This window comes from Crocodylus porosus, unplaced genomic scaffold, assembly GCF_001723895.1.
Source record: "Crocodylus porosus isolate Cpor-Errol unplaced genomic scaffold, CroPor_comp1, whole genome shotgun sequence".
Classification (NCBI taxonomy): Eukaryota; Metazoa; Chordata; order Crocodylia; family Crocodylidae; genus Crocodylus; species Crocodylus porosus.
The window spans coordinates 215,495,288-215,520,929 of record NW_017728886.1 but is presented as its reverse complement, the minus strand read 5'-3'; the positions used below and the strand labels follow the sequence as shown (position 1 = coordinate 215,520,929).

At 41.7% G+C, this 25,642-nt stretch overlaps 1 protein-coding gene across 1 annotated transcript in view; it reads left to right on the top strand.

The window, feature by feature from the left end:
* The first annotated feature begins 2 nt into the window (after positions 1 to 2).
* Positions 3 to 25,642, top strand: part of JPH1 (junctophilin 1) — a 120,567-nt gene continuing 94,927 nt past the window's right edge. The window contains exons 1-2 of the mRNA XM_019549373.1: positions 3 to 381; positions 5,873 to 6,629. Of these exons, the coding sequence (XP_019404918.1) occupies positions 3 to 381; positions 5,873 to 6,629 (1,136 nt within the window). The remainder of the gene's footprint in view (positions 382 to 5,872; positions 6,630 to 25,642) is intronic.

Sequence of the window (25,642 nt, the reverse complement as noted above, 5' to 3'; positions counted from 1 at the left end):
GGATGACGGGCGGCAGGTTCGACTTCGACGATGGCGGCACGTACTGCGGCGGTTGGGAGGACGGCAAAGCCCACGGCCACGGCATCTGCACGGGGCCCAAGGGGCAGGGCGAGTACGCGGGCGCCTGGGCGCACGGCTTCGAGGCGGTGGGCGGCTACACCTGGCCCAGCGGCAACACCTACCTGGGCCACTGGGCGCAGGGCAAGCGGCACGGGCTGGGCGTGGAGACCAAGGGCCGGTGGACGTACCGCGGCGAGTGGGCGCACGGCTTCAAGGGGCGCTACGGCGTGCGGCAGAGCCTCAGCACGCCCGCTCGCTACGAGGGCACCTGGAGCAACGGGCTGCAGGACGGCTACGGCGTGGAGACCTACGGCGACGGAGGTGAGCGCGGGCCGGGCCCGTCGCCGCCTGCCCTGCGTGCTGCCGGGTTGCGCGCGGGCCCGCCCGCCCGCCGGCGGAGTGAGGTGCTGGCTTGGAAAGAGCCTGCTGCTCCCTCTCCCCGGGGGCGCCGGGCCGGGCGGGAGGCGCCCCTGTGCTTGCAGTTCCTAGGGCGGGCGCGCAGGGCCGCGGGGTCAAGGGAGCCTCGGCACTACCTAAAATAGCCCTCCCCCGGACTTGGTGGGGACCCCGTGAGCTGGCAGGCAGGCAGAAAAGGCCGCAGTTGCTGACTCCATCCAGACACAGGGTAAGATTTGGACCCACCTTAAACGTATGGGTTAAGATAGTAGAGCAGCCAGGAGCCCCGGGACATGTATCCCACTTCCAGAATGAGCAGGCTGGACCCAGCGCTTCTTCCCTCCTGTTAGGCACAAATCAACCTGCCTGAAGCCTGTAAATAGTTGGGGATAATTATATCCTAGGGCAGACGGCGAGGAAGGCAGGATAACAACTTGTAGACTAGCTCGGTCAGATAGGCATGAGGTTTCACAGGCTACAAGCAGCTTCATCGAAAGCTATGCAATGATTTTCATAGCATCCTAAGTTTCCACATAATTCATCAGTAAGGTGCTGGCCTCCCTCCTGCCTAACTTTAGGCCAGCACAAGATAACCACCCCTCATCCCATTTCATTGATCCAAGAGTCTGAAGCCCCCATACTTAAGTGGACGGTTTCTTCTCATCATGCCGTGTGTATCACTTTTAATCATCAGAGACAAATGGATGTGAGCGAAAACATTTATTCTTCAATCTGTTCTTATTAGTTTAATCGCTGTAATTCTGCTGACTGCCAGTGTGAGATTGTTAAAGTCACTGCTTTCACTCTGAACAGACTTACTTTTGATATACCCCTGTGTAGAGGGATTTTAAGTTTTGGGGTTTTTTTATGCAGACATATTGCTTAGTTTAATATATTTACTATACCTGCTGTGCAGGCTGAGGCTTGGTGATAATATGTGAATGCTGTGCAAGAAGTGTAATTTGGAAAAGTGTAGCTGAAGAAGAGATCCTTAATTCAGGCCTTGTAATAGATGCTGTAGTCAGTTCCCACATAGATATTGAGGAAAGATAGTGTCACCCCCAAAAGAGACAGTAGAGGAGAAATGCCCTCAAGCTAACGTGGTGTAGCACCATTTTCAGCTGAGGCTTTTTATGTTTTCATCACAACATTTAGCAAGATTTGTTTCATAATAAAACTAAAATATCATTGTTTTATTTTCCTTGTGTTTTATAATTATTTTCTGTTGGACTCTTTTAAAACCCCATGTTACCTATGTGTAAATTTTCTTCTCAACCTGTAAAGGTTGCTAGACTTAGCAGCCAGTCATATTTTGAGAGTTTTAAATTTTATTTCATTCTAAAACGTGATCACAATTTTAGTTTCACTTTCATTGCATTATAGGACTTTTTTTTTTTTTTAGTGTTAGATTAGGGGCTGAGTAGAGCTCACAAGCCACATTGTTTTTAAAGTAAATGTGACTATACTAGTGGTTATTAGAAAGTTTTTTAAGTAACTAATACGTATTGTCCAGAACCAGCTTCTCTCAGAAACTGCAATAGTACATATAATTGAGAGAGAAATTGTTTTTCTGCGTATGACACAATTGGAAATGAGAGAGCTCATCAAAGCAGCTCTATTGAAAATCTACATTTTACTCTCTTAAGATTTTCATTTTTATTAGTGCTAATCTATTATTGATTTTGTTGACACGGGTCCATGTGTGGTAAAGCTGAGCCTATGAAGTCTCGGTGGTTTTAATTGGTGACTTGTGAATTAGATGCCTATAACAGGTATCTGCAAAATAAGGGCCTTAGTTTTGTTACTTAGGCAATGACAAAACCAATTTTGAGCCTAATGACTTTTAAACAGAATCGAAATTGAAATTGTTTCCAAAATACTTTTGCTCTAAACATGTTCGTGCATGTGGCTATGGAGAAGGGATTAGAAATAGAAAGCACTAGTAATAGCCTGCTCTCAATTTCTGTACAAACTTTCATTGCCTTTTCTGGGCAAAGTAAAGGTAATATATGTCCTGTTGTTCATAAGGGCTTTTTAAGCTAAAAGTTCACTAAATCTGTGTGGAAAAGGTTATAATTTTAAGTCCTGATTATTCATTCAGCCAGTCAGTCATTTTATGAATTCATTCATTTCATTTTGGGCCACAAGTGTCCCAGTCCTTTAAGGAGAGCTCACTAACTGCAGCTGGAGATCACACCTGCCTGCAGTTCCACTTAATGGATTGCATTAATACCAAGGCCTTAATTTGGAATTTTCACTGTGCATAAATTAGGCAATGATCAATGACTGTAAAAATAATAAAAAATAAGAACTTACTACAAGTAAGTACAAAGAGGAAAAGAACTGGGGGCATAGTCATCCTGCAAAAGTCAATAGGGAATGATTAGACCCTACAGTCCTTCAGAGTGTGAATACTCCATAATTTCCAAATAGCCTCATTTCTAAGCATCTGCTTATGTAACCACTAGTCAGATTCTAGGAGCATGCAACAATCTGTTGAGCTCTCAGAAAATAGGAAAAGTTTGTCTTTTCTAGCCTGAATGACCCTTTTTTTCCCCTGTATTATAGCTACAGTTTCACAAATACCAGAGATTTCAGAATTGTAAAAAATAGAAAAGCCAATAGATTATAATCCTAAAGAAAATAATCAATATGCACGCTCCAGAGTAGTATATTTGACTAAAAAAAAATCAGCAAAAGGAAAGTTACACTGATGAGCTTTCAGTTTTAAAATAAGGACACCTATGCAAGAGAGCCAAACTCATGTCAAAAGATTGATCTGGAAATATTTTAACCATATATTTTATCCATTAGTTATGTCTCCCATTTTTTATGTTAATTATATTGCCCAATCTTAGCTGCTTTTATTGACCTGATGCAGTTTTCAAATAGTGTGGTAATTATAGCAGTACTGTTGGTGCTACTATCAATTGAATTAATTAAAATTATCAATTGTAATTCAAATGAATGGGGAAAAGACGTGTCTATGGTGTTGTGAGCATATGTAGCCCAGGAAACCAAAACCTTTATGTAAGACTTCTTTTGTAGCTATTTTTTCAGTCTTAAAATAAGTTAGCCTTGCTTCTATTATCCCAGTAGGAAAAAATGATACATACTCAAGAATACATTAATTATTCTGATTTTAAAGGAAATAGTTACAGCCTGAGAGAATTTTCTCCTGCACATCATACTTTTTTTTGATCTTCTGCCTTCACTTTTAAAGCAAAAATAATTCATGGGCAAAAAATTGCAGTCCATGCTGGTGTTTGATAATTATATTTTAAAACTTTTTATTGGAAACACGTTGGGCCTGATGCTGATTTACAGTACCTTAGTGTAAAGGGGCTATAAGTGTGAGTTGCCAGAACAATGTAACAGTGTCTTAGTCTAAATGAGAATCAGATCTATTCTTCTGAAACGCATACAATAGTTATTGTTGGCATAACAAATTAGTCAGTTGATACACAGAGCAGCCAGAATTCTCATTTAGGCATACTCCTATAATATGAGTGTGATGGCAGAGAGAAAACCGGAGACAGAATTTAACTATTTGCACTGTTATAGATGTGAATGCATTTGTTCCAGGAAAAATATTTTTAATAAAGGAAAATATTGACAAGATGACTATACTTTTAAAACTATATAAAGCGTTCTGAATGTCAGTGTAGTGTGCTCATGTTTCTATTTGCTCTACTCCATATGTTGAGTATATTTAAATAACCATGTTTCTAGATTCAGCAGCCTTAAAAAGTAGTGCATCAGCAGGTATCTAGGATACTGAGAGAGACAGAGAGAGAGGACCTAAGTAAGTTGCTTATTGTCGATGTCAGCAGCCATCTGTTTAGAAAGGAAAACCATCCACTTCGTGAAATATTTTAACACTGAATAGAATTACATTGTTAAGTGTATTTAACTTTATAAGAAATACATTATATAGTCTTATCTTAAATCTTACATAAGATTTAATTGTATAAGGTTTAATTCCAAAGCATGTAGCAAATTAAGTTTCAAGTGATGTTGAGTTCCTCAAGTTTTAACAAACATTTACAGAAAACCACTGAGTTTCCAAATATAACTTTCTGAAGAACATATGCCATGCAGCTAAAACTGAGTTAAACCAAAGATATTTTAAAAGTTGCTTATTTAGTCCTTTTTCAGGACTATTCAGCGTTATCATGGTTAATGCTTAAAAAAAACATTTTTGGAAGGGAGATAAACCTCATGTTTTGGGGTTTAAGGTAATCTTAATAAGGAGTTAGGATGAGACCTTCTTAGAGTGCAGATTCTTTTACATCTGCCTACCATAGGGTTTCTTCCAGCTTCTTGTAAAGCATCTGGCACTGGCTGCTCAGACAGGACAGTGAACTAGGTGGACCATTGGTCTGACCCAATATGGAAGTTCTTTTTTTCTTAAAGATCAAATCGTGTACGTCATAAAATCCTGGTTATTCTTTTCATTAACCCCAAACAATAAGCACTACTGTAGAGAGATGTGACCTATTTATGTCAAATATTTTTAAGTGCTCTCTTATGTTACCTTTAAAAATCACAGAGACTATTAAGACTATGACATAGGCAAGGACACTCCATTACAACTAAAATGGCATCCCTTAGTGCCACTAATTTGTTATCGTCAATCTCCTACCTACATACTATATGGCTGAGAAGTAACTTCAGATTCTTTTCATGCGAGTCAAAAGAGTGAGAGAAACATGAAGGTTCAGCTTTAATTTTGATCTTTCTGCTACATAATTAGTAATGCAATATTTGTATGTATGCATGCGCGCCCGCTTGCGCATACACACACGTTGATATTTTCCTTGTATCATCATTGCTCCAGATTACATATACTGAACACATTCTGTGTTGGACCTGAATTCAGCTTTTTCACAAGTAGATTTATTAATTTCATGGAGCGTTTTACATCTAGGAAGTCCAGAGTATAAGATGATTGTTTAGTGTAGTGAGAGTCTTCCATTTCTCATACTCCCTTTAGGCCTTTAGAATTCTTTACTTTCTTTTTGGTTCCTTTTAGAATTTTTTGTGAAAAAATTCATTGTGCAGTAAGCCTTTGGAAGCAACTTCTTTGGGCAGAACTTATTTAAAATGTAACTTAAAGATAGATTTAGGCTGCCTAAGCTTTAGTCCAGTTTGAAATGCCAAGGGCTGTTTAAGAGAAGAAATAACTTTAAAAACTGCAATAGTAAAATATTTAGTGTACTAGAAATCTTATATTTATTAGTGTGACGCACTGGTGTATATTTTCTATGGAATACATACTGAGTTTACTACTGAAGTTTTGCTACAAGTGTGGTGATACAATACTTAACACACAATGTTCTCTTAATGATATGATAAGGTTCTCTGAATCAAATTGCTGCTTAAACTTTGTTTCCTTTGGTTATTCTTTCAAAAGGTACTTATCAGGGGCAATGGACAGGAGGGATGCGGCATGGATATGGTGTACGGCAAAGTGTACCCTATGGCATGGCAACTGTGATCCGTTCACCCCTCCGAACATCTCTAGCCTCGCTTCGCAGTGAGCAGAGCAATGGCACTGTTCTACATGATATTGTTTCAGACAGTCCAGCTGGAACAAGAGGCGGGTTTGTTTTGAATTTTCACAGCGATCCAGAAGCCATGGGTATTAAGAAAAAAGGAGGCTTGTTCAGAAGAGGATCCCTCCTTGGTAGTATAAAACTTAGAAAATCTGAATCTAAATCATCAATATCTAGCAAACGGAGCTCAGTCAGGAGTGATGCTGCTATGAGCAGAATTAGTTCTAGTGATGCCAATTCTACAATTAGTTTTGGAGATGGTGACTGTGATTATTGTCCAATGGAAGACCATGTTGATGCCACTACAACAGAAACGTACATGGGAGAGTGGAAGAATGACAAGCGCTGTGGCTTTGGTATTAGTGAGCGTTCAAATGGCATGAAATATGAAGGTGAATGGCTAAATAATAAGAGGCATGGATATGGATGTACCATTTTTCCAGATGGCACAAAAGAAGAGGGAAAATATAAAAACAATGTTTTGGTCCGTGGAATAAGGAAGCAGCTTATACCAATAAGAAACACAAAAACTAAAGAAAAGGTGGATAGAGCAATAGAGGGAGCACAGCGAGCAGCTGGTATGGCAAGAACCAAAGTGGAAATTGCAACCTCCAGGTATGTAATTGCACAAGGTAGACATTTTGCACCTTCGTTTATAGAAATCAAAAAAGAATTGTGTGAAGTAAATTATATTGAGTTACTGCCCTTGGCAAGTAATATGCAGGTCTCTGTTTATGTACATTGCTACAGACTTTTATGGAGTTGCATTTGTTAACTTGAGAACTGAATTTGCTTGTATAATGTAAAAGTAGCATGTGCATACTTTGGAAGTAAGTGTTAGGCTTACTCATGTATTCTTTATTTAAAGAACTTTTAATGTGTACAATACATGTGGCTGCATCTTTAAGTCTATCTGGAAATTTACACTAGTTAAGAATGCAATGGCCTGCTTGTTATGGGAAATATTTTCCCATAAAACTTTACACTTGTGCTTGGTGTATGCACTTGTTCACTGTCAGTTTCCAGGTAGAATTTAAGGTATGCAGAACTGCAGAGCTCAAGCCCTTCAGCTCATATAAAGGATTGGAGAGAGAGCAGCATCTTGTTGGCAAGGTGTTCTTTGTAATGTCGCATTAGTTTTGGAATATGCTTTTCCAACTTAGTCTGAACTATATAAAATTTGATGACTCACGGAGCATATCGCAGTATTCATGTTTTTTTGTTTGAAAGTTGAGGAGAATGAGGACTGGTTAATGGTGGAGAGAAGGCAGATGTTTCAAGTTTTAATTTGCCTAATGGTTGTTGGGGTTTATCTGAAATGGAATGTTTGCATATTAAATCATAATATAGGCACCTGTCGATGGCTTGTATCTTAAGTTTTCAACAATTATGGTTCTTCTTGTCTGTAAATAAATTAAATGAAGCTTCCTAGTAATTTTCTGTGTTAGGGTAGTTTCAGAATGTTGTTGTCATGGTCCAGGAATTATGCAAGAGGCAAGGATTTTTGGGTGGTATCTTTTATTGTAGCAACTATAGAATTAGGATAATGTTAGGCAGACTTTTGAATGCAAAGCTTTTATGATGCCTCTGTGTGCAGAATTAATTCTAGTGATGCCAGTTCTACTTTGGAGATGGTGACTGTGATTAGTGCCCTGTGAAAGATCACTCTGATGCCACCACAACAGAAACATACATGGGAGAGCAAAAGAATGATGAGCACAGTGGTGGCATCCTTTGCATTTGAAAACTTGTCTACCTTTATCTCAACTATATAGTTGGTCCAATGAAAGCTATCACCCCCCAAATCTTTGCCATTAATAATTTTCTTGCATTTCAGATTGCTTCTCTCATTCAGGCTGTACTTGGAATTTACTAATGTGGCCAGGAAAAAAAACACATACTATAGAACAGGGGTGCTCAACTCCCAACCTATGGGCCAGATCCAGCCGATGTTCAATTGTCCCACAGGTCTAGAAATTTGGCGGCAGCGGAGAAGTGGAATTTAACATGCGCATCACCCCCGGCAACAAATTTCCAGGCCCTGTACAGAGGTATTGTGCCCAAAGACGGACCAGGCCACCCATCTGGTCAACAGGGCCAAAAGATTGGGTACTACTGGTATAGAAAGGAAATGATCTTGTACACCGGATTTCCAATTTTTAGCTTGAATTATATAGTCACTAACTGTTAGGCCACTATATGTTCATTTAATATATGTTTAAAAGTTGCTGAACAACATTTTAAAAGAATAAAAATGAAATACATAGTTGTTGAATAAATGGATAATTTATGTTGAAAAGCAGCTGAGGAGCAAACAAAGAAGTTGACCTTACTGAGCTATAAAAAAAAAAACCATCTTGAGGGGTACTATCTATCCTGTTAACCAATGGGGAAATATGCAAGTTGTTCGATTTTTTTGTGGTTTCCTCCCCCCCACCCCAGCCTCTGCCAAGAAGTCAGGTACCCATTGATCATAGTCTTTTAGCACAGTAAGAACTCAGTTTTAAATATTTTAAACATTTTGTTAAACACAAAATAACAATTCTGAAATAAGAATTGTTAATTTATTCAAAAGAATTAAGTTAATTTGATGGTAGTATGAACCTTAGTGTGTTTTTTTTTTTTTTTTAAATTCATAATGTTGTACTGAACTAAATAAACTATTCATAATTGATATACTCCTTCCTAATCAGAGAGAAAACATCAGCAATATGTTACAGAATCATCAAAAATGTGTAGAAGATATCTATGATGTCTTCAAATGATGTAAATCAGTAGAAAAAGAATATTCAGAAACCCCATTCCAAGAAGTTGCAAAGTAATTGTTCCTCATGATACAGTTTTACTGATACTTTGTTAGAATAGGATACTCATTTTTGAACAACTGCTTCTTAAAAAGATGACGCAAGTAAAATAAGTAGAATCCAATAAAGAGGTAGAAGAATTAACTTGTAATATAACATTTAAGAGCTAAATATATATTGCCTGTTTGAGCAATAACTAAAGGTGCATTTTACATCATAGTCTATATATAAATATCTGAAAGATGGAAAGCCTAAGTATTGAGGTGCCATGTGTAACTAAAGTGGTAGGACGTACTTTTATAAGGTGGTAATTGGGGCAGATTTTTATACCTGGAGAGGTTTTGTATATAATTGATAGCTCTTAATCCCCTGCTTCTTGTGATCACCTTCTGTAATCTGTAATTAACTTTCCGGGATTCATTTGTTATAAAGCAAACGGGCAGCAAACAGGGCAAGCAGTTTGCAAGCAGCTTGCTGGGCAAAAGTGGGAAGGGGAAGAGAAGCCAGCCATGAGATCCTGCGCTGGGAAGGTAAGTGATTCAGAGCTGCCTGTGCTTCTGGCTTACTGGGTATTTGTTTGGTGGGTTGTGTGTGTTTAGGGTGTATGCTCTGAGAAGCTGAGAGGGTTGCTAGCTGAGTGATTGCTAATTGCTGAGTGATTGCTGCCTATGCAGGACAGAAGCCCTGACAAGGAGGTGGAGCCAGTCTAGGCCCAGCAGGGTATGAAAAGAGACTCCCCAGATGACCAGGGAGCCAGCGAATAAGGTAGCAAACGGGGCAAGCAGGTCTCCTGTCCCCCTCCTCGTCCCCAGTCCCCTTAGGGGGAGAGCCTTTCACCCTGATGTGAGGAAGCGGGGAAGAGGGACTCTTTGGGGCCTAGTAAGAGTAAACAGGCCAGCTTTCAGGCAAGTTTGCTAGGGACAGTGTGCTTGGAAGAAGGGCAGTAAGAGAGAAGAGGCAGTTTGAGACCTGGGAAAATGGCTGAAGGATATTGCAATGCAAGAGCCATTGCCACTGCTTCTGCTTGCATCTGTGAGGTTTCTGTCCAGGCAGGACCGCTTACCATTGAGACTTCCGGTTTGGTGCTGTGGGGACTGTGGCTCGCAGGTTCCTTCTGGTGACAGCCAGGTGTCTGCAGTGTGAGCGGTACCTTCTGGTGGTGTCTCTCAGGGAACAGGCAAGAGCTACAGGTGGAGGTGATGAGGCTCCAAAGCATCATCCATGATGAGAACTTCATCAGTTTGATGCTGGAGGAGACCTCCAGGACTGTGGAAGAAGAACTGCCAGAGGCAGCGCTAAAGAAGGGAAAGGATGTGAGCTAACAGGAAGGTGGAAGTTGGAAGTTTGTGACCTCTGGCAAGAAGCAGAAATCTTCATTTCCACCTGTAGCAGTTCATCTGGAGAACAGATATGGAGCCCTAGTAATGGAAGGCTAGGGGCATGTTCCATTGGTGGTGGACAGGCCAGACCTCCCCAAGGTGGGAAAGACTGAGATGACGACCACCATCAAGAAGAAGTGAGGAGTGGTGGTGGTTGGAGACTCCCTTCTGCTGGGGACAGAGAGAACCATCTGCTGACCTGACCTGGTGTTTTGGGAAGTCTGCTGCTTGCCCAGAGTCTGCATCCAAGATGTCACAGAGGGATTACCAAGATTTATCTGGCCCTGTAACTACTATCTCATGCTGCTCGTCCATGTGGACACCAATGATATTGCCAGGGGAGGCCCTAAACGAATCAAAATTGACGATAGGGCTCTAGGTGCAAGGATGAGGGGGACAGGGATTCAAGTGGTGTTCTCTTCGACCCTTCTGATCAAGGGAAAGGGCCCAGGAAGGAGCAGGTGCATCCTGGAAGTCAATGGCTGGCTGCACGGGTGGTGTCTCCAGCTGGGCTTTGGCTTCTTTGACTGTGGGATGATGTTGCAAGAAGAAGAGCTGCTAGGAAGAGATGGGATCAACCTGACTAAGACAGCATCTTTGCAGACAGGCTCACTAACCTAGTGAGGAAGGCTTAAATCCTGGTTTGCTGGGAGATGGAGACCAAAGCCCTGAGGTAAGTGGGGAAGTGGGTGACCTGGAGGAAGAGCAAGCAGGATGGGGCAAAAGGGGAGGTGTTCTCATTCTTCCTGAGAGAGGGCGATCTACTGGTTACCTCAGGTGTCTGTACACAAATGCATGGAGCCTGGGAAACAAGCAGGAAGATTTGGAAGTCCTTGCACAGTCACAGAACTATGACATGATTGGAATAACAGAGACTTGGTGGGATAACTCGCATGACTGGAGCACAGTCATGGATGGGTACAAACTGTTCAGGAAGGACAGCCAGGGAAGAAGAGGAGGAAGAGTTGTACTTTTATGTAAAAGAGCTGTATGACTGCTCAGAGCTCCAAAATGAAACTGGAGATAGGCCTGTTGAAAGTTTCTGGGTTAAGGGTGATATCATGGTGGAGATCTGCTATAGACTGTCAGACCAGAAGGAAGTGGTAGATGGGGCTTTCTTCAAACAGCTAGCAGAAGTTTCCTGATCACAGGCCCTAGTTCTCATGGGGGACTTAAATCAACCTGATGTCTGCTGGGAGGGCAATACAGCAGTGCACAGGCAATCAAGGAAATATTTCCAGTGCAAGTGCTGAAGCGGCCAACCAGGAGCCACGCTCATCTTGACCTGCCGCTCACAAACAGGGAAGAACTCGTGGGGAATGTAGTGAATGGCAACTTGGGCAGCAGTGACCACAGGTTGATAGAATTGAGGATCCTGAGGAAAGGGAGGAAGGAGAGCAGCAGGGTAAGGACCCCGGACTTCAGAAAAGCAGACTTTGACTCACTCAGGGAATTCATGAGCAGGATCTCCTGGGAAGCCAGACTGAGGGGGAGGGGAGTCTAAGAGAGCTGGCTGTACTTCAAGGAAGTTTTCTGAAAGCAGGAACAAACCATCCCAATGTGCAGGAAGACTAGCAAGTATGGCAGAAGACCAGCTTGGCTTAGCAAGGAACTCTTAAGTAAACTAAATCACAAAAAGGAATCTTATAAGAAGTGGAAACTTGGACAAACAGCTAGGGAAGAGTATAAGAATATTGCTCGGGCATACAGGGATGTAGTCAGGAAGGCCAAAGTGTAGTTGGAGTAGCAAGGGATGTGAAGAGTAACAAGAAAAGTTTCTACAAATATGTCAGTAACAAGAGGAAGATCAGGGAGATCGTAGGTCCCTTACTGAGGGGGAGGCAGCTTAGTGACAGAGGATGCAGAAAAGGCTGAAGTACTCGATGCCTTTTTCACCTCAGTTTTCACAGGCAAGGTCAGCTTCCAGAGCACTGCACCTGCCCGTACAGTTTGGGGAGGACGTGAGCAGCCAACAGAACTGCCATCTGAACTAGAAAAAAACCAAATTGTATATTAAAACTCAAATGTCTACTATAACTTATTTTAATTTTATCCCAAAAATATTTTTGTCATGATTTTTGTTTGTGTAGTGTGTGTGTGTGTGTGTATGTATATAGAGGTGACTTCATAATAGGTAAAAAATAAAGTCTTAGTCTGGTATTTTGTGTGTGGGGGAGTGTGTGGTTGTGGGTACATGTGTGTTGGGGGGATTGTGAGGGTGTTGTCCATGCATGGGGGGTTTAGGTTATGTTGCAGGGGGTCTATATGTGGGAGTGTTGTGTGGGATTTTTGGGCCGAGGGAGGGTGTGGTGCCGTGAGGCTCTGCCCCCATGGCACACAGCCCCTGCCACTGGTGGCAGCAGCAGCAGCAGGTGGGGCCCTTGGAGCGCTTATGGTATGTGCAGGTGCTGTCAACCGGAGGTGTGAGGCTCTGGCCAGAGGTGTGCATAGAAGGAAGGAGCACAGCAAAGCTGGCCCACCTCTATCATGCAGGGCTCCCCACAGCACACATACAGTTCCCAGCACTCGCGTACCAGCAGGGGAACTCCTATGTGATGCAGGAGGCAGGGCTCCCCACCACTTCCAGCAGAGTCCCAGCAGCTGCATGTGGTGGGAAAGACAGCTGGCTCCATTATTTGGGGCTTCCCCGGGGGCACATAAGTGCTGGGAGCTGCATTAGTGCTGCGGGGAGCCCCACGCAATAGAGGCAGGCCAACCTGGCTGTGCTTCTTGCTGTCATGTGCAGTTCTGGCCAGAGTCGTATGCCACCAAGTAGCAGCAACACAAGTGCTCCAAGGGCCTCTGCTTGCTGCTGCCAGTAGCAGGGGCTGTGCGCCATGGGAGGGAGTATGTGGGGGGCTCCCCACAGCCCCCCCACCCGAGCTCCACACCCCTGCCAGCCCTAGCCCAGCTACATGTGCTCCCCTCTGCCCCCCAGGCCCCTGCCACTTCCCTATCTGCTGCCCAGGGTGAGTGTTGCAGCAGGAAGAGCTGCTAGATGCTGGGAAAGCCAAGCAGGTCCCTGGCAGCTGCAGCAGTGGCAGCAGCAGCCCTGCCTGGAAGCTGCGTGCTGGCTGGGCTGGGCCCCTCTGTGCAGCAGGGTGGGAGCGAGGTATGTGGATTGGGCGGGGTACAGTTAGTTGGTGCATGCCCACGGGTTGGATGGAATTGCCTGGCAGGCTGAATCTGGCTCATGAGCCATATTTTGCCCACCCCTCGGCTGCACTGTTCTCGGTGATGGCGGATGACAGAACAAGGAGCAGTGGTCTCAAGTTGTAGCAAGGGAGGTTTAGGTAATATAGTAGGAAGAATTTTCTCACTAGGAGGGTAGTAAAACACTGGAACAGGTTACACAGAATGGTTTTGGACTTGCCATCCTTGGAGGCTTTTAAGACCCGGATAGACAAAGCCTTGTCTCAGATGATCTAGTTGTGGATGGTCCTGCTTTGAGCAGTGGGTTGGACTAGATGCCCTCCTGAGATCCCTTCCAACCCTAATTTTCTATGATACTATGAGATGAAAGAGGAGTGACATATTGTCTATGAGGTACAAATCTACCCAGCTTTCAGTCTAACTTCAGACTAACATGGCTAATTATCTCTCTCTGTCCTGCAAGTCATTCATGAATTCGTACAAGGCGAACACAAAAAATTGACCCTTTTCGGTCCTAATTGTTTAGAACAGGGATGGGATAGATAGTAGGTTATGATGGACTCATGACCTTACTACACTGCAGTGGTGGCATGTCCCAGCAGTTATCTCCAGACATGCCTTGCCTAGCCATACTTGTGTGCATATTCGAAGCTCAGAAGTGCACCGGAAATGCTGCATTGGAATTGTACCCAGCAGGTTTGTTAGTGACCTCAGTTTCTGGTGTGCATGAAAGTGGTCCATAAAAACATCCTGGAGCAGGTGAATGGGATGTGTTCAGGAACAACCCGTCCAGAATGCAGTGCTGCTACAGTATAGGCATATCCTACTTAGATGGGGATGTACAATAAATTTGAGAAGTAGGGTATTGATGCATGCATGCCTTTTTGTGTGCAGCTCAGAACAAGTCTTGGATTAGCTCTTTTGGAGAAATCTATGAAATTCTTGTCTGCTCCTGGAGTAGAGGCATTCCCAAACCAGAGCTGAAGTGGCTATATATGGTTAGTTCCCCTTTAACCAGGTACTGTATGTCTTGATTCCTAAGGGGAGACATAAAAGAATACCATGACCTTTTAATATATGTGCCAACATAGACACCAAAGACTAGCAGTCTTGGTCTTTCTGTTGAGTGTGTTGGTACTTACATCAGTACAGAAATATCAGGCACTGAAGCAGTCCTCAGCTGCATACTTCAGTGGTTCAGGGATGTCCTCAAGGTCAACTTTAAAAAAAATGCAACATCAATGTCAACTCATGGGAGACTCACCCAGGACTGCCCCAAATGGAGGAAGAGTCTGCTACAGGGATCTCAGCCTCATCAGCCATCTTCAAACACACAGATGAGGCAGCCATGGAAGACTCTCATTCTCAACTGTGAGGGATTGCCAAAGAAGCAGTATACCCGTACTAAGTAACAAGCACAGATTGGACTGTGTAATGTAGTGATTGGCAATGTTTTCTGACAGTGGGCCAGAATGACCCAGTTTGAGGTGGGCTGGTGCTAGGAGCTGGCCTTAGTATGGGCAAAGCTCTCCACTGAAGTCCCACAGCCCTGCAGGCTGGATCCAGCCCACATGCCTTAGGTTGCTGACCCTTGATGTAATGGTGTCATATGAGAAGGACTTGAATTCCCCCTTCAACTTTTTCACACTTTCCTTAATACCAAAGGATGAGAATGAGACATCATCCATAGAAAAATGGCTCATAAGCCTGTAGTGCCAAACCTGCCTGGTATATACACATACCAGTGTTAATTAGCAAGTCTTTCCCAGGATCAACATTTGCCTTTCAAGGATTTTTTTTCACTTTTTGCCTCTGTAGTGGAACAGTCACCAGCACTAATGGCACCCACAACAGATCCATAACCTACAGCACAGTCATTCCAAGGAATATAATTCTCTTCATAGTTTCTGCTTTACTCCTCCTCTCCTCTTGGGATGCCCTACCCTGTTAAGCCGGGTGTGTACCATAAAATGTGCTCCAGTGCACAAACAGCAGTAGATAAGCCAGCTAGAGGTTAGCCAAGACCCTCATCATTTCCCAGCCAGCCTTACTTACCATAGTGAGGCCCAGCTTTCCACAGATCCAGAAGTGGAACATCACTGAATATGTCAAAAAGATGACAGGGAATGGCATAAAAATGTGTAAGAGTTCAGGTGACTGGAATTATCAGACTGGTGTATATGGCATTCTTCTTTTTGTAGTAGTGCAGAGAATCAAAGACAGAATGACTATCAGCAGTATACTACGTGAAAATGGGGACAATCAAACTGGAAATTTTGCTGCCTACATGGCATAAACTGTATAGTTCTGCACCTATGATGACTTAGTACTTTACCAAAATTATGAACAGGCCCTTCAGGCACCCATCACTGAATTGATATTCCATCAGTAGGGTCTATTGATGAAATACATTGCCCGGTGCCTTCTTTTTCCAGTAGTTTAGGGCTTCACTTTGACTTTTCCTGATTTAAAATTAGTGTTTCAAAGTGTTTTAGTGTTTTAAAGAGTGTTTCCTAAAGCCAGATGAGTGTAGGTCAGCCTCATCTGTATAGCTTGATACTAGACGAGGCATTTCTGTGACCAATATCCATACAACTACCCAGATTTGTTGCTGCAGGACCAGGTACTCCATTCAGACTTGAAGTTGCTGCATCTCATGGCTTGAACGTTGACTGGCTGAGGACCAACCAATTGGTCCTCACAAGTTCAAGATATGCTGGCACACAGCAGAAAATTATCTATAGTAGACCATATTTTTTCAACTGCAAAAGGTCTGGGTGGCTCAGCACAGCCATGTCCAGATCCTTGATCCTGAAGAATTTTTACTGCTTGGAAGTTAAAATATTCTGAACTTTTGTTTAGCTCACTCAATCAGAGTCTGCTTAGATCCACCAGTACAGTTGCACTTGATGTTGTTTATTCAATGACATCCATATTTTGTGGTCAAAGGACCCCATCCAGCTTGGAAACAATGTCATCCTCCAAAGCTTGAGGGAGTTCTTCTTTGAGGGTTCCATCAGTTACATTCCTCTCAAAACAGTCTGAATGAGCCTTGGTACCAAAATCTGCAAGGCTGCTCCTTGGAGCTACTCGCTCAAGTTTGTAAAGCTTTATACTTTGGCTGCTAGGTGCTACACCTGGAAAACATCTCCCCATTCTATGTTCAGCCAGTGAAGATGATACTTCTCATTCCCACCGTTCTGAGAAAGTACTTCTTGCCAGTGACGAACACTATTTCCACATTGACTCATACTTGAAAAAGAAGTAGTTCCATGGTACCTCTTTGCCATCTGAGATGTTGTAGTTGATGCAGATCCTGTAACCTGTCCTTCATCCCTGTTTTTGGAGACCTTAGCCAGCTATGGGCTTTGAATTGTGAGGAAAATTCAGGAGGGTTGCAGATGCAATCGTTTGTGACCTGGGAAAGAAGTGTGAGGAGGCACAGATTAGATGCATGGTCCTGAAAGGTGCCTCCTATATGACAGCCTGGAATATGTGTACCAGGAGCAGGGTCTCTGCTGACTACAATATCTGGACAAACCAGTTAAGACGGTAAGCAACCATACTTTAAGGGCACGTATCATATGCCAGAAAAATGCGGTGCTTTAAGAAAAAGGAAAGTCTTAGTTGGCTTGACATATCTACCCATTCTAAGCTGATGCCAATTCACATTATTTTTGTTGTTAATAATAATAATATTCAGCATTATCCTGCCTCAGTTTTGTTCTTCAGAAGAAGAATTAAGTATTCCAAACTCTTCATTACAACTTTGCTTTAAATTACTTTTATTCATTCCAGTAACTGATTCCATGAGTCAATACTCTTTTGTGTTAAATGCTAGTAATACATCAGTAACTACCTTCTTTTTCCAAGCTCTTCAGCTTCCAGTATATTGTTGTGTTTTGATCCCATTTAACATTTTGAATCATTCTCTTGTTTTTTCAAGTGAGAGTTATCATGAGTTGCTGAACCTTTCATCACCACTGATTTGTTGGGGGGGGGGTTTATGATTGATATCAGCTTTGATTTAAAAAAATACTTTAACTCAGCATCCAGTTGTAGGCTTAGTGAAGGATATACTAAGTGAAATTTTACAGTCTGTGTTATGCAAGAGGATTATCATAAAAGTCCCTTCTGGCATTAAATTGCGTGCAGTAGACTCTCCAAAGCATTAGTACTATTTGTATGGGACAACAGATGCATGCTACACTATTTGGAGAAGGGTGCAGTCTAATGTGTGTTTATCCAGTAAAATGGAAATTCTACCTATTGCTGTAGGTTGCTCTTGTATTAGTACTAGTGTTATCTTCTTTAACAGTAGCTATATTCTGGCTTAAGAGTTTTTCAAGGAGTTTTCTATAGCAGCCCTAAAATTAATATCTTGATTGATGGGTAGAATGGCCATTCTACTTTGTATAGACTGCCCCAGTTCATTCTTCTCTTTACCAATTTCATTCTCAGCATTTTCAATGTAACATGTTCAATCAGTCATATTTATGGCATTCCCTTTTTTTTATTTTGGTTGTATTGCAATTTCTTTTTCAGATTCTAATTACAGTAATATCTACAGCCTTGAAATCTTATTATTTTCAACCCTTTATCAAAGTAATTACGCTTTTACCAAAATTGTAAAACTGATACTAGCATATCATAGTCACAATCCCTTTTAACCTTATGAAAGCTATATTTGTAGCTTTCTTGTCTTCCTCTTATACTGTTCATCTTGTGCTGTCTATTCTCAGACCCTTTATAGGCATTAATTTCTAATATGTGCTCTTTTTCTTTTATTGTGCAGGAGGATCTGGCAATGAAATCTTAAGTTTAGTTGAGCATGACCTCTTTCCTGGATTCATGCTGGCTTTCCTGACCCAAGCTGTGCTTTTCCAATTTATTTGTTTTAGAGTCTATTAAAATAATTATAAGCATAGCAATTAATCTAAAGATAAACAAATGGAGTTACAAAATCATCTCCATATTTGGGAAGCTACTCATCAATTAAGTATTGTAGACCTATCCTTGCTATAATGATTTTCAGAGAAAGAAACCATAGATGCACTACAGAGCCAAAGAGAAAATATGCTTTAGTGGTGAGCAATAATTTAATAATAATCTTTTTTAACAACTTATAGTATAATTTGGGAATCTTGCCATTTAAAAAAGCTAAAAATATCACAGAATACATTAGAAAACAACAGGGCATATATTTAAGTCCTAAAAGCTGAGAAATCGCAGCACCGTAAAACTTAAAAATAGAAGTAGATTTTTCTTGGTAGGGAATATTCAAGATGCATGGAAAATTCATCATTCATCCATAGCCCTTCAGAAAGTTAAACAAGGAATGAATCTAGCTTATAATCTATATTTCCCTGGAATTGTTGGTCTCTGGAAGCAAAAAACTGTCACCTACCAGTCTTTAAGACTCTTGACTGCAGGAATTTCTTCCACCCATCTGTTCAATGATCATACAAGCTATAAGTCCAATCCTATAAGATGCTGATTGTCTCCTGTGAGATACTGAGGGCTCTCAACATTCACTGAAGTAGGAATAGTCAATAAATATAAGAGTCTTTTAATTGTAGGCATTTAAAATTTTTATTTTAATTGTTATTTTGATATTTTTACAAAGGGTTTATACAACTCTCATCTAATAGTGGAATATTTCTAAATGTAAGGGCTTCAATTTAGTTAAACTCTGTCTTGTTGGATTTAGGGGAAAATTGATGGAGGAGATGGGCAAGATTTTATTGGGGCTTTTTATTTTGTTCATTGTGGAGATGCATATTAAATCTATTTTAAGTAGTAACTCTGAGTTTACTATGGTTTATAAAACAAATTTATAAAAAGCTACCATTTAGTTTTAAGCATAATAAAAAACATTTATTAATACTTAAAAATTGACTTTTTGAAAGTTTCTTAGTAAGCAACTACTCTAGTTATGGGAAGAACTAGTAACTATAGACTGTTAGAAACATAATTAAAAATATTTATCCCATACAGAGCAGCTTTCATATTCAGAAATCTTTATAATCTTTCCCACTTGCACCTGTGATACTGACTCTGTAGCTCAGTGAGGAGGGCTCTTCCATGGGCAGGGATGCATTGATTTCTGGTCCCTGCTTTCAGAACTATTTATTAGGGCTGTGTGCAGCTTCAGTCGCTGATTTGATTCGTAGGAGATTCAGTGCAGTTCGGCAGCCAGATCTCTGAATCTGAATTGAATCATGAGACCCATTAATTTCGCTGAGTTGAATTGGAAGCCTCCGAATCGATTTGGAGAGATTTGATGATTTGGCCATATGTTTCAGCTTTATGTTTTTTTCCTGCATACCTCAAGGTACCAGGCAGAGCTCGTGAATGCTGAGATGGTGGGGCAAATGGAACATCCCACAGGAATACAGGGGGTCCCTTGCGTGCTTAGCAATGGACCTGAAAGTGGACCAGAGCTACTTCTGGTTTACTTCTAGGTCCACTGCTGAGTGTGCAGGGGACCCCCTAGCTCAGCAACTGGTGCCTCCTGGGTCTGGGGGGGCACCTGGGGTCTTCCCACGGCCAATCGTTGAGCACATTGGAAGAGGACCGAATCGAATTGGGACAGTGATCTGAATCGGCATATTGAACCACTGTCCCCTGAACTGGGCCGAATCTGAGTCAAATACTGCCCGCTTTGCACACCCCTACTGTTTATGCATTTTACATATGTTAAAAAACAGCAGCAGGTTCCAGACTTCTTGCCACCCCAAAAGAGTCACATAAACACTGGCTATGGAAGAGGGGGAAACAGTGTCCCTACTAGACTAGTCAACCCATATCCTGGCTGTTAGTACAGTCTCCTGGGAAGTGAGAGTTAGAGAGAACCCCCTCAGAGTGTGAAAGGCCTAAAACCAGGTCTCCCACTTTGTAACATTTGGGGCAAAAAGTTGAACACCACTAACACCTCACTTGTGTTTTTTACACAATTGCACGTGTGCTTACAGTATCAAACAGTCCCTAGACCTGCTGTTTGGCTGCTTAAGAAATTGGGGACTTGGGTGGAATTTAGGTACCTTCCAGAACTAATTTGGATCACAACAGAATTTGGGCAGTAGTTAAATTAATGGATGCTTAGTCTGGGTTGCTTCTGAGATGTACATAGGAGCCCAAGTCTAGGTATACCAGGATCTTTCTCAGAAGAAAATGGAAGTGCCTAAGGAATCTAGGGTTATGCGGCTGCTCTAAGTTACCTGGGTTTGATTTGCCTGTACACGTGTAGGGAGGATGCTCCGACATGCTGTAATTACTCCAATGTATGACTGAGTGTGCTAATTAGCACACTTCTACCAGCCTTCGCATCTCATGTATCAGTTTTCATGTTCAAGCATTAGTTACAGTGTCCCTTCTGCCATTTTGAAGTGTGAGGACACTGGTCCACAAGACATTCCAGGCTTGCACAGCTGCTCTAATTAAAGCACCCCCCCACCACAGACCATGTGTAAAAATGCCCCTTTGTGACTTGGGTGTCTAAATTTAGGTTGCAGTCGGATCTGGTTCTAAGTGATATTCAGAGGCCACAAAGAAACTTCGTATCATAAACTTGGACATGGCCTCCTAGAGCTGAGCCTCTTTTTTTAAACCCAAAATGATGATTCTCTTTCCACCATTGCTGATTAATCATAAGAAATGCTACTCTCAGACTGAGCTAATCCTGCAGGGGAAAAGTAATCTGTGCAGGAGCATGGTGGGAATGCAGTGTGAGTAGGAAAAAGGAGTACTAGAGAGTGGCACTGGTGAGGAGGAAAGGGGTGCCAAGCAGGTAGGGAGGGGGGGAAGGAGAAGGAAAGTCTAAGAAAATTGAAGTCTTCCATGCTGACCTTTTCAGCCTTCATATCCAGCTTGCCAATAAGGTAAATAAAGTGGAATATTAGAAATGTAAATGTGCAATATCTTTTTTTTTTTTTCCTGAAGAAGCTAAAATCCCTAGGAATTCCCTTTAACCATTAACTGTTGTATAAGGTGTACTAGCTGTCAGATCACCCATGTGACCCAGCTGATAAGGTGCACTGAAATAATGAACAAAATTTACATTACTTATGCCTGGAAACACCACCCCCATGCCCAGGGATAAAGCCCCCCATTATGCTACACACTTGACACAGGAGCATGTAAGTGAGAGGCCAGTCGCAGAGAGCTTACAGTCTATGATAATGACAAGATGCAACAGGTGGAAGACAGAGAAAAAGGCAGTGAACTGGATGTGAGGACGTAGTAACAGTAAAATTAACTAGCTGCATCTAATAATAAAGAGCAGTCCCAACACAACACCCAACTCCTCTTTCTTAGATGGCATTGTTTTACAGGTATTTTGGGGGAAAAAATTTTAAGATGAGTTTTAAAGGAAGACACATCAGTCAGTTTCCAGTAATGTGCTTTTTTTTCCTTTTAATTTGAGCAACATATAACCTATCTTGGTTGCACATAAATTTGAAGATACTCTGATGTTTTAACTTAAGTCTAAATGTTTGCATTGTTGTACATTAAGTTATGCATTTCTTAAGATCATGGTGCCAGTGTTTGGCTCTATTCAAATGACTTTGTTCATTGTTGGTTGGCATAAACTGCCCTAAAGCTAGCATGAATGGGATCAGGAGAACAGGTAGAGCAGGTGATTTAGAGTTATTGTAATTTAAAGTAACCCTTAAGTGTTTTGACTTGCTCTGAAAATTGGTCTGGCATAGAACCAGCCAATGTATGGGGAGGCTAAGTGGTGGCTAAAACCACTCTGCTCTTTTGGAGTTGTTTTGTGTAATCTTTTTATCAGAGGATCTAGGTGTTTTCACCAAACACTTGAATAATAAATTGAAACTTTTTAAAGAACTCCAGAGCATTGTTTGCCTCAGTGGAATTTTGGATTGATTCTTGTGAGTTAATATTTAAGTGCATTGAATTAAGAGGAATGAATACCAAAGCCCCCCATAGCTAGTTAGGGCAATTAACACTGTATTCTGATTAACTCCTACCCCTCAACTTTGACTTGGACAAACTGTGATTTCATGATAAAAATGGAATTAAGTGTACATAGTAACATAGTTTGTGTTCATGCTGAACAGCTGCCAGTCATGCCAAGAATTATGAGCAATGCACACTACTTTCTTCTATGCGTTAAACTGACCCTACCAATCTCACTTTACTCAAGAAACTAAACTGGATAGATACTTGCACGATTAGTGCCTTTTAAGTCTTTAGGATGCTTTTCTTATCCTAGTTAAAATATGAACATTGTATTTAGGAATAGGATCCAATTAATACTAAATGTACCTGTATAAGTCTGCTTTGCTGTAGTAGAAAGCTGTCTTGGGTTCAGAACAAAATGAGTTTTAATCATTGTAGTGTTTGTTCTGAGTGGTAATCTCAGTTGAACTTTTGCCATAATAAAACATAAAATAAATATAAGCTAAAGCCAAGATGCTATAGGATCTATTGTATGGATAGTGGTTTACATTTTAAGACTAAGCCAGCATTTCATAAGTGAAATCGTGGCTTCATTGAAGTCAAAGGGAGTTTTACTGTTCACTTCAGCAGTCAGGATTTCACCCTTGTGTACTCAAAATTGGGTATTTATTCACTGAAGAAAGAATGCAGGTTAAGTGTCGGTTAAGTCCTCATAGTGCTTGCTGACATACGAAGAATTTCAGTGTTTGAGAAATGGAACTATTTGAAATGTATAAACTGTAAAATTGTAGCTCACTACTTCCCAGATTTGACTTAATATGTAGTTCAAGGGGATTCCTAGATGAAAAAGAGCAAAGGTATTATTATATTTCACTTTTCTGTTTATATATAAAATCTAAGAAAGCCCCAAATTTTAATTTCATTTTTCAATCAAATCGGCTATGGATTTATTGGGCCTTGATTAAAGGGATCTGAAAACGACAAACTAATGTCAATATGATCTAACTATCAACTGAAAGTATTTATTTCTGGTAGTATTTACAAAAGCTTGCTCACTTTCACAACCAAGTAAATACTATACTATCACACCAAAATGTAAATGCAGCTGAGCCTTTGAGTATACCCTGTAACCTCCACTGTGCATGGCTTAGAATGGGGATGCTCAACACCTGGCCTGTGGGCCAGATCTGGTCCCAGGTGTTGTGTTATCTGGCTTGCAGGGCTCCCGCTGGGTCCAGAAATTTGGTGTCAGGGGAATAGCAGCATCACTCCCCTGCTACCAGATTTCTGGACCCATGAGGAGGCCCATGGGCCAGATAGGGTGGCATGGGACCCGTTTCCAGCATGTGGGTCTGGACAGGGGTGGCATGGGCCCTGTCCAGTCTGTGGACTGGCCTCACACTGGTCATCTAGCCCATAGAGCCAGAAGATTGAGCACCACTGGTTCAGTTGTTGGTACAAAAATGTTCTTCTGTTGTTGGAGGGATTTCAGAACATAGGCATCTAAAAGATTTCTGGCTTTAAATAAAGGGTAGATTCTTCTGATTGTATATAAATATATTACTTTTAACAAAAACTGCACACCATCCGTTTAGAAAGACCCATATAAGGAAGATATTTTGAATAACAGGCTTTTAGAATGTTTCTCTGTACAGGGTAGATTATTGTATGTGTTATCACTTGATTTGAGCTCGAGGACAATTTAGGCAACCTCATAGCCAATATAAGAGGCTGTGTGTAATATATAACACACGCATAATATTTTAAGCAACATTTTTGTGAGTATTAAACAATACAAGTAAAAGACCAACTTTTTTCTTTTTAAAATCAGACTGAGAAGGTATTATGCAGTCTTCCTTTTAACTATTCCAGAATATCTTGGTCCATATCCACAGTAGACCTTTGGGCGGAGTGTGTTATTGGCATGCCTGCACCATGACAGCAGCGTGCCTTAGTTGAACATTTCCAGCACCTCACCTTGCATTCATGCGATTCAAAAGCAGTAATGCACTAGTGAAGATACTCCTGGGCATCTCTCTGTGGCTGCTCTTGAAACCTTGGTCTCTGGTGTGCTTGAGGAGGCTGTGCTCAGATCAATTCCAGCTGAGCCTTTCTGCTGCCGCAGTGTAGACATGCCCTAATTCCACTGACTTCAATCTGATTTTTATTTTTTTTTTTTTTATGATGGAAATCTTTTTTTGGATGGTGGGCTGCCACTGTGACCTAGCCGTTGCTGTAAGCTGCTGATTCCTTCTGCAGTGTCCTAGCCTTCCCTGCTCCATGCCCCATGCTCTCTTGCTGCAGCCTCTGCTTCCCCTGGCCACAGAGTGCTGCCAATTCCCATGGCAAATTTAGCAGCGAGAGTAAGTATAGCTCAGGAGTGGGCAAAATGCAGCCTGCCAAGCCATTCTATCTGGCCCACAGGGCCCCTAAAAAATTTAGAAAATTAACATTCATCTGTCCCTGGCTGCCTGTCACATGGCCCTTGATGGCTTGCCAAAACTCAGTAAACGGCCCTCCGCCCAAAATAATTGCCCACCCCTGGTATAGCCTATGCTAGTGGAGCATACATTTCTATTAAGGATCTGGCGCTCTGATGTACTTTTGGTATTAAAAAGTTTACAGTACACTGGAAGTTTGCTAACTTGATTGAATTTATTCTGGATGAAATCAAAGTTTGAAAAAATACTTTCTACACAGGTTATACTTTGCGGACTTGCACTTGAATATCAAAAGTAACAAACTTTGGATCAAAGTTTTTATTTTAATGAAGACCACCATATTGCAGGTTTTACATTCATCCATGTAAACTCCAATACGAATGGTTTAGGGTAGGGACTTTCACATCCCTGGAACTGAATTATTTTGGGGGTGAAAAGTTAGCATCAGCTTTTGGCAGAAGTTATTAAATCTAACTTGATTAGCTTTGCATGTGGCTTCCAATCTTTACATATGACAAAGAGCCACTTACGTTGGATCTGCAATTGTAGTGTGCTTGCTGTGGTGTTAGTCAAGAGCAACTCTTACTAGTTTTAGTTTGTAGGGCTGTACGAAATGGCACCGTTCCATTTTGCCTTGAGTTTCGATTGTTCGATGAAACAGCATTCTGTTTCAAATTTCATTTTGATTCGAAAAAGCTGTTCTGTTCTGTCAAAACAGAAAGGCTGTTTTGATGCTGTTTCGACATTTCACTGGGGATGGGAAGTCAGCCCAGCTGGGCTGCCTCCACATTCCCCGTGCTAGATCGTGCCTGGGGCAGGGAGGCAGTGATCTAGCATGGGCGTGATCTAGCGCAGGGATGGGAAGGCAGCCCAGCTGGACTGACTTCCCATCCCCAGTGCTATGGTTGAAACATTGTGACTAGCCT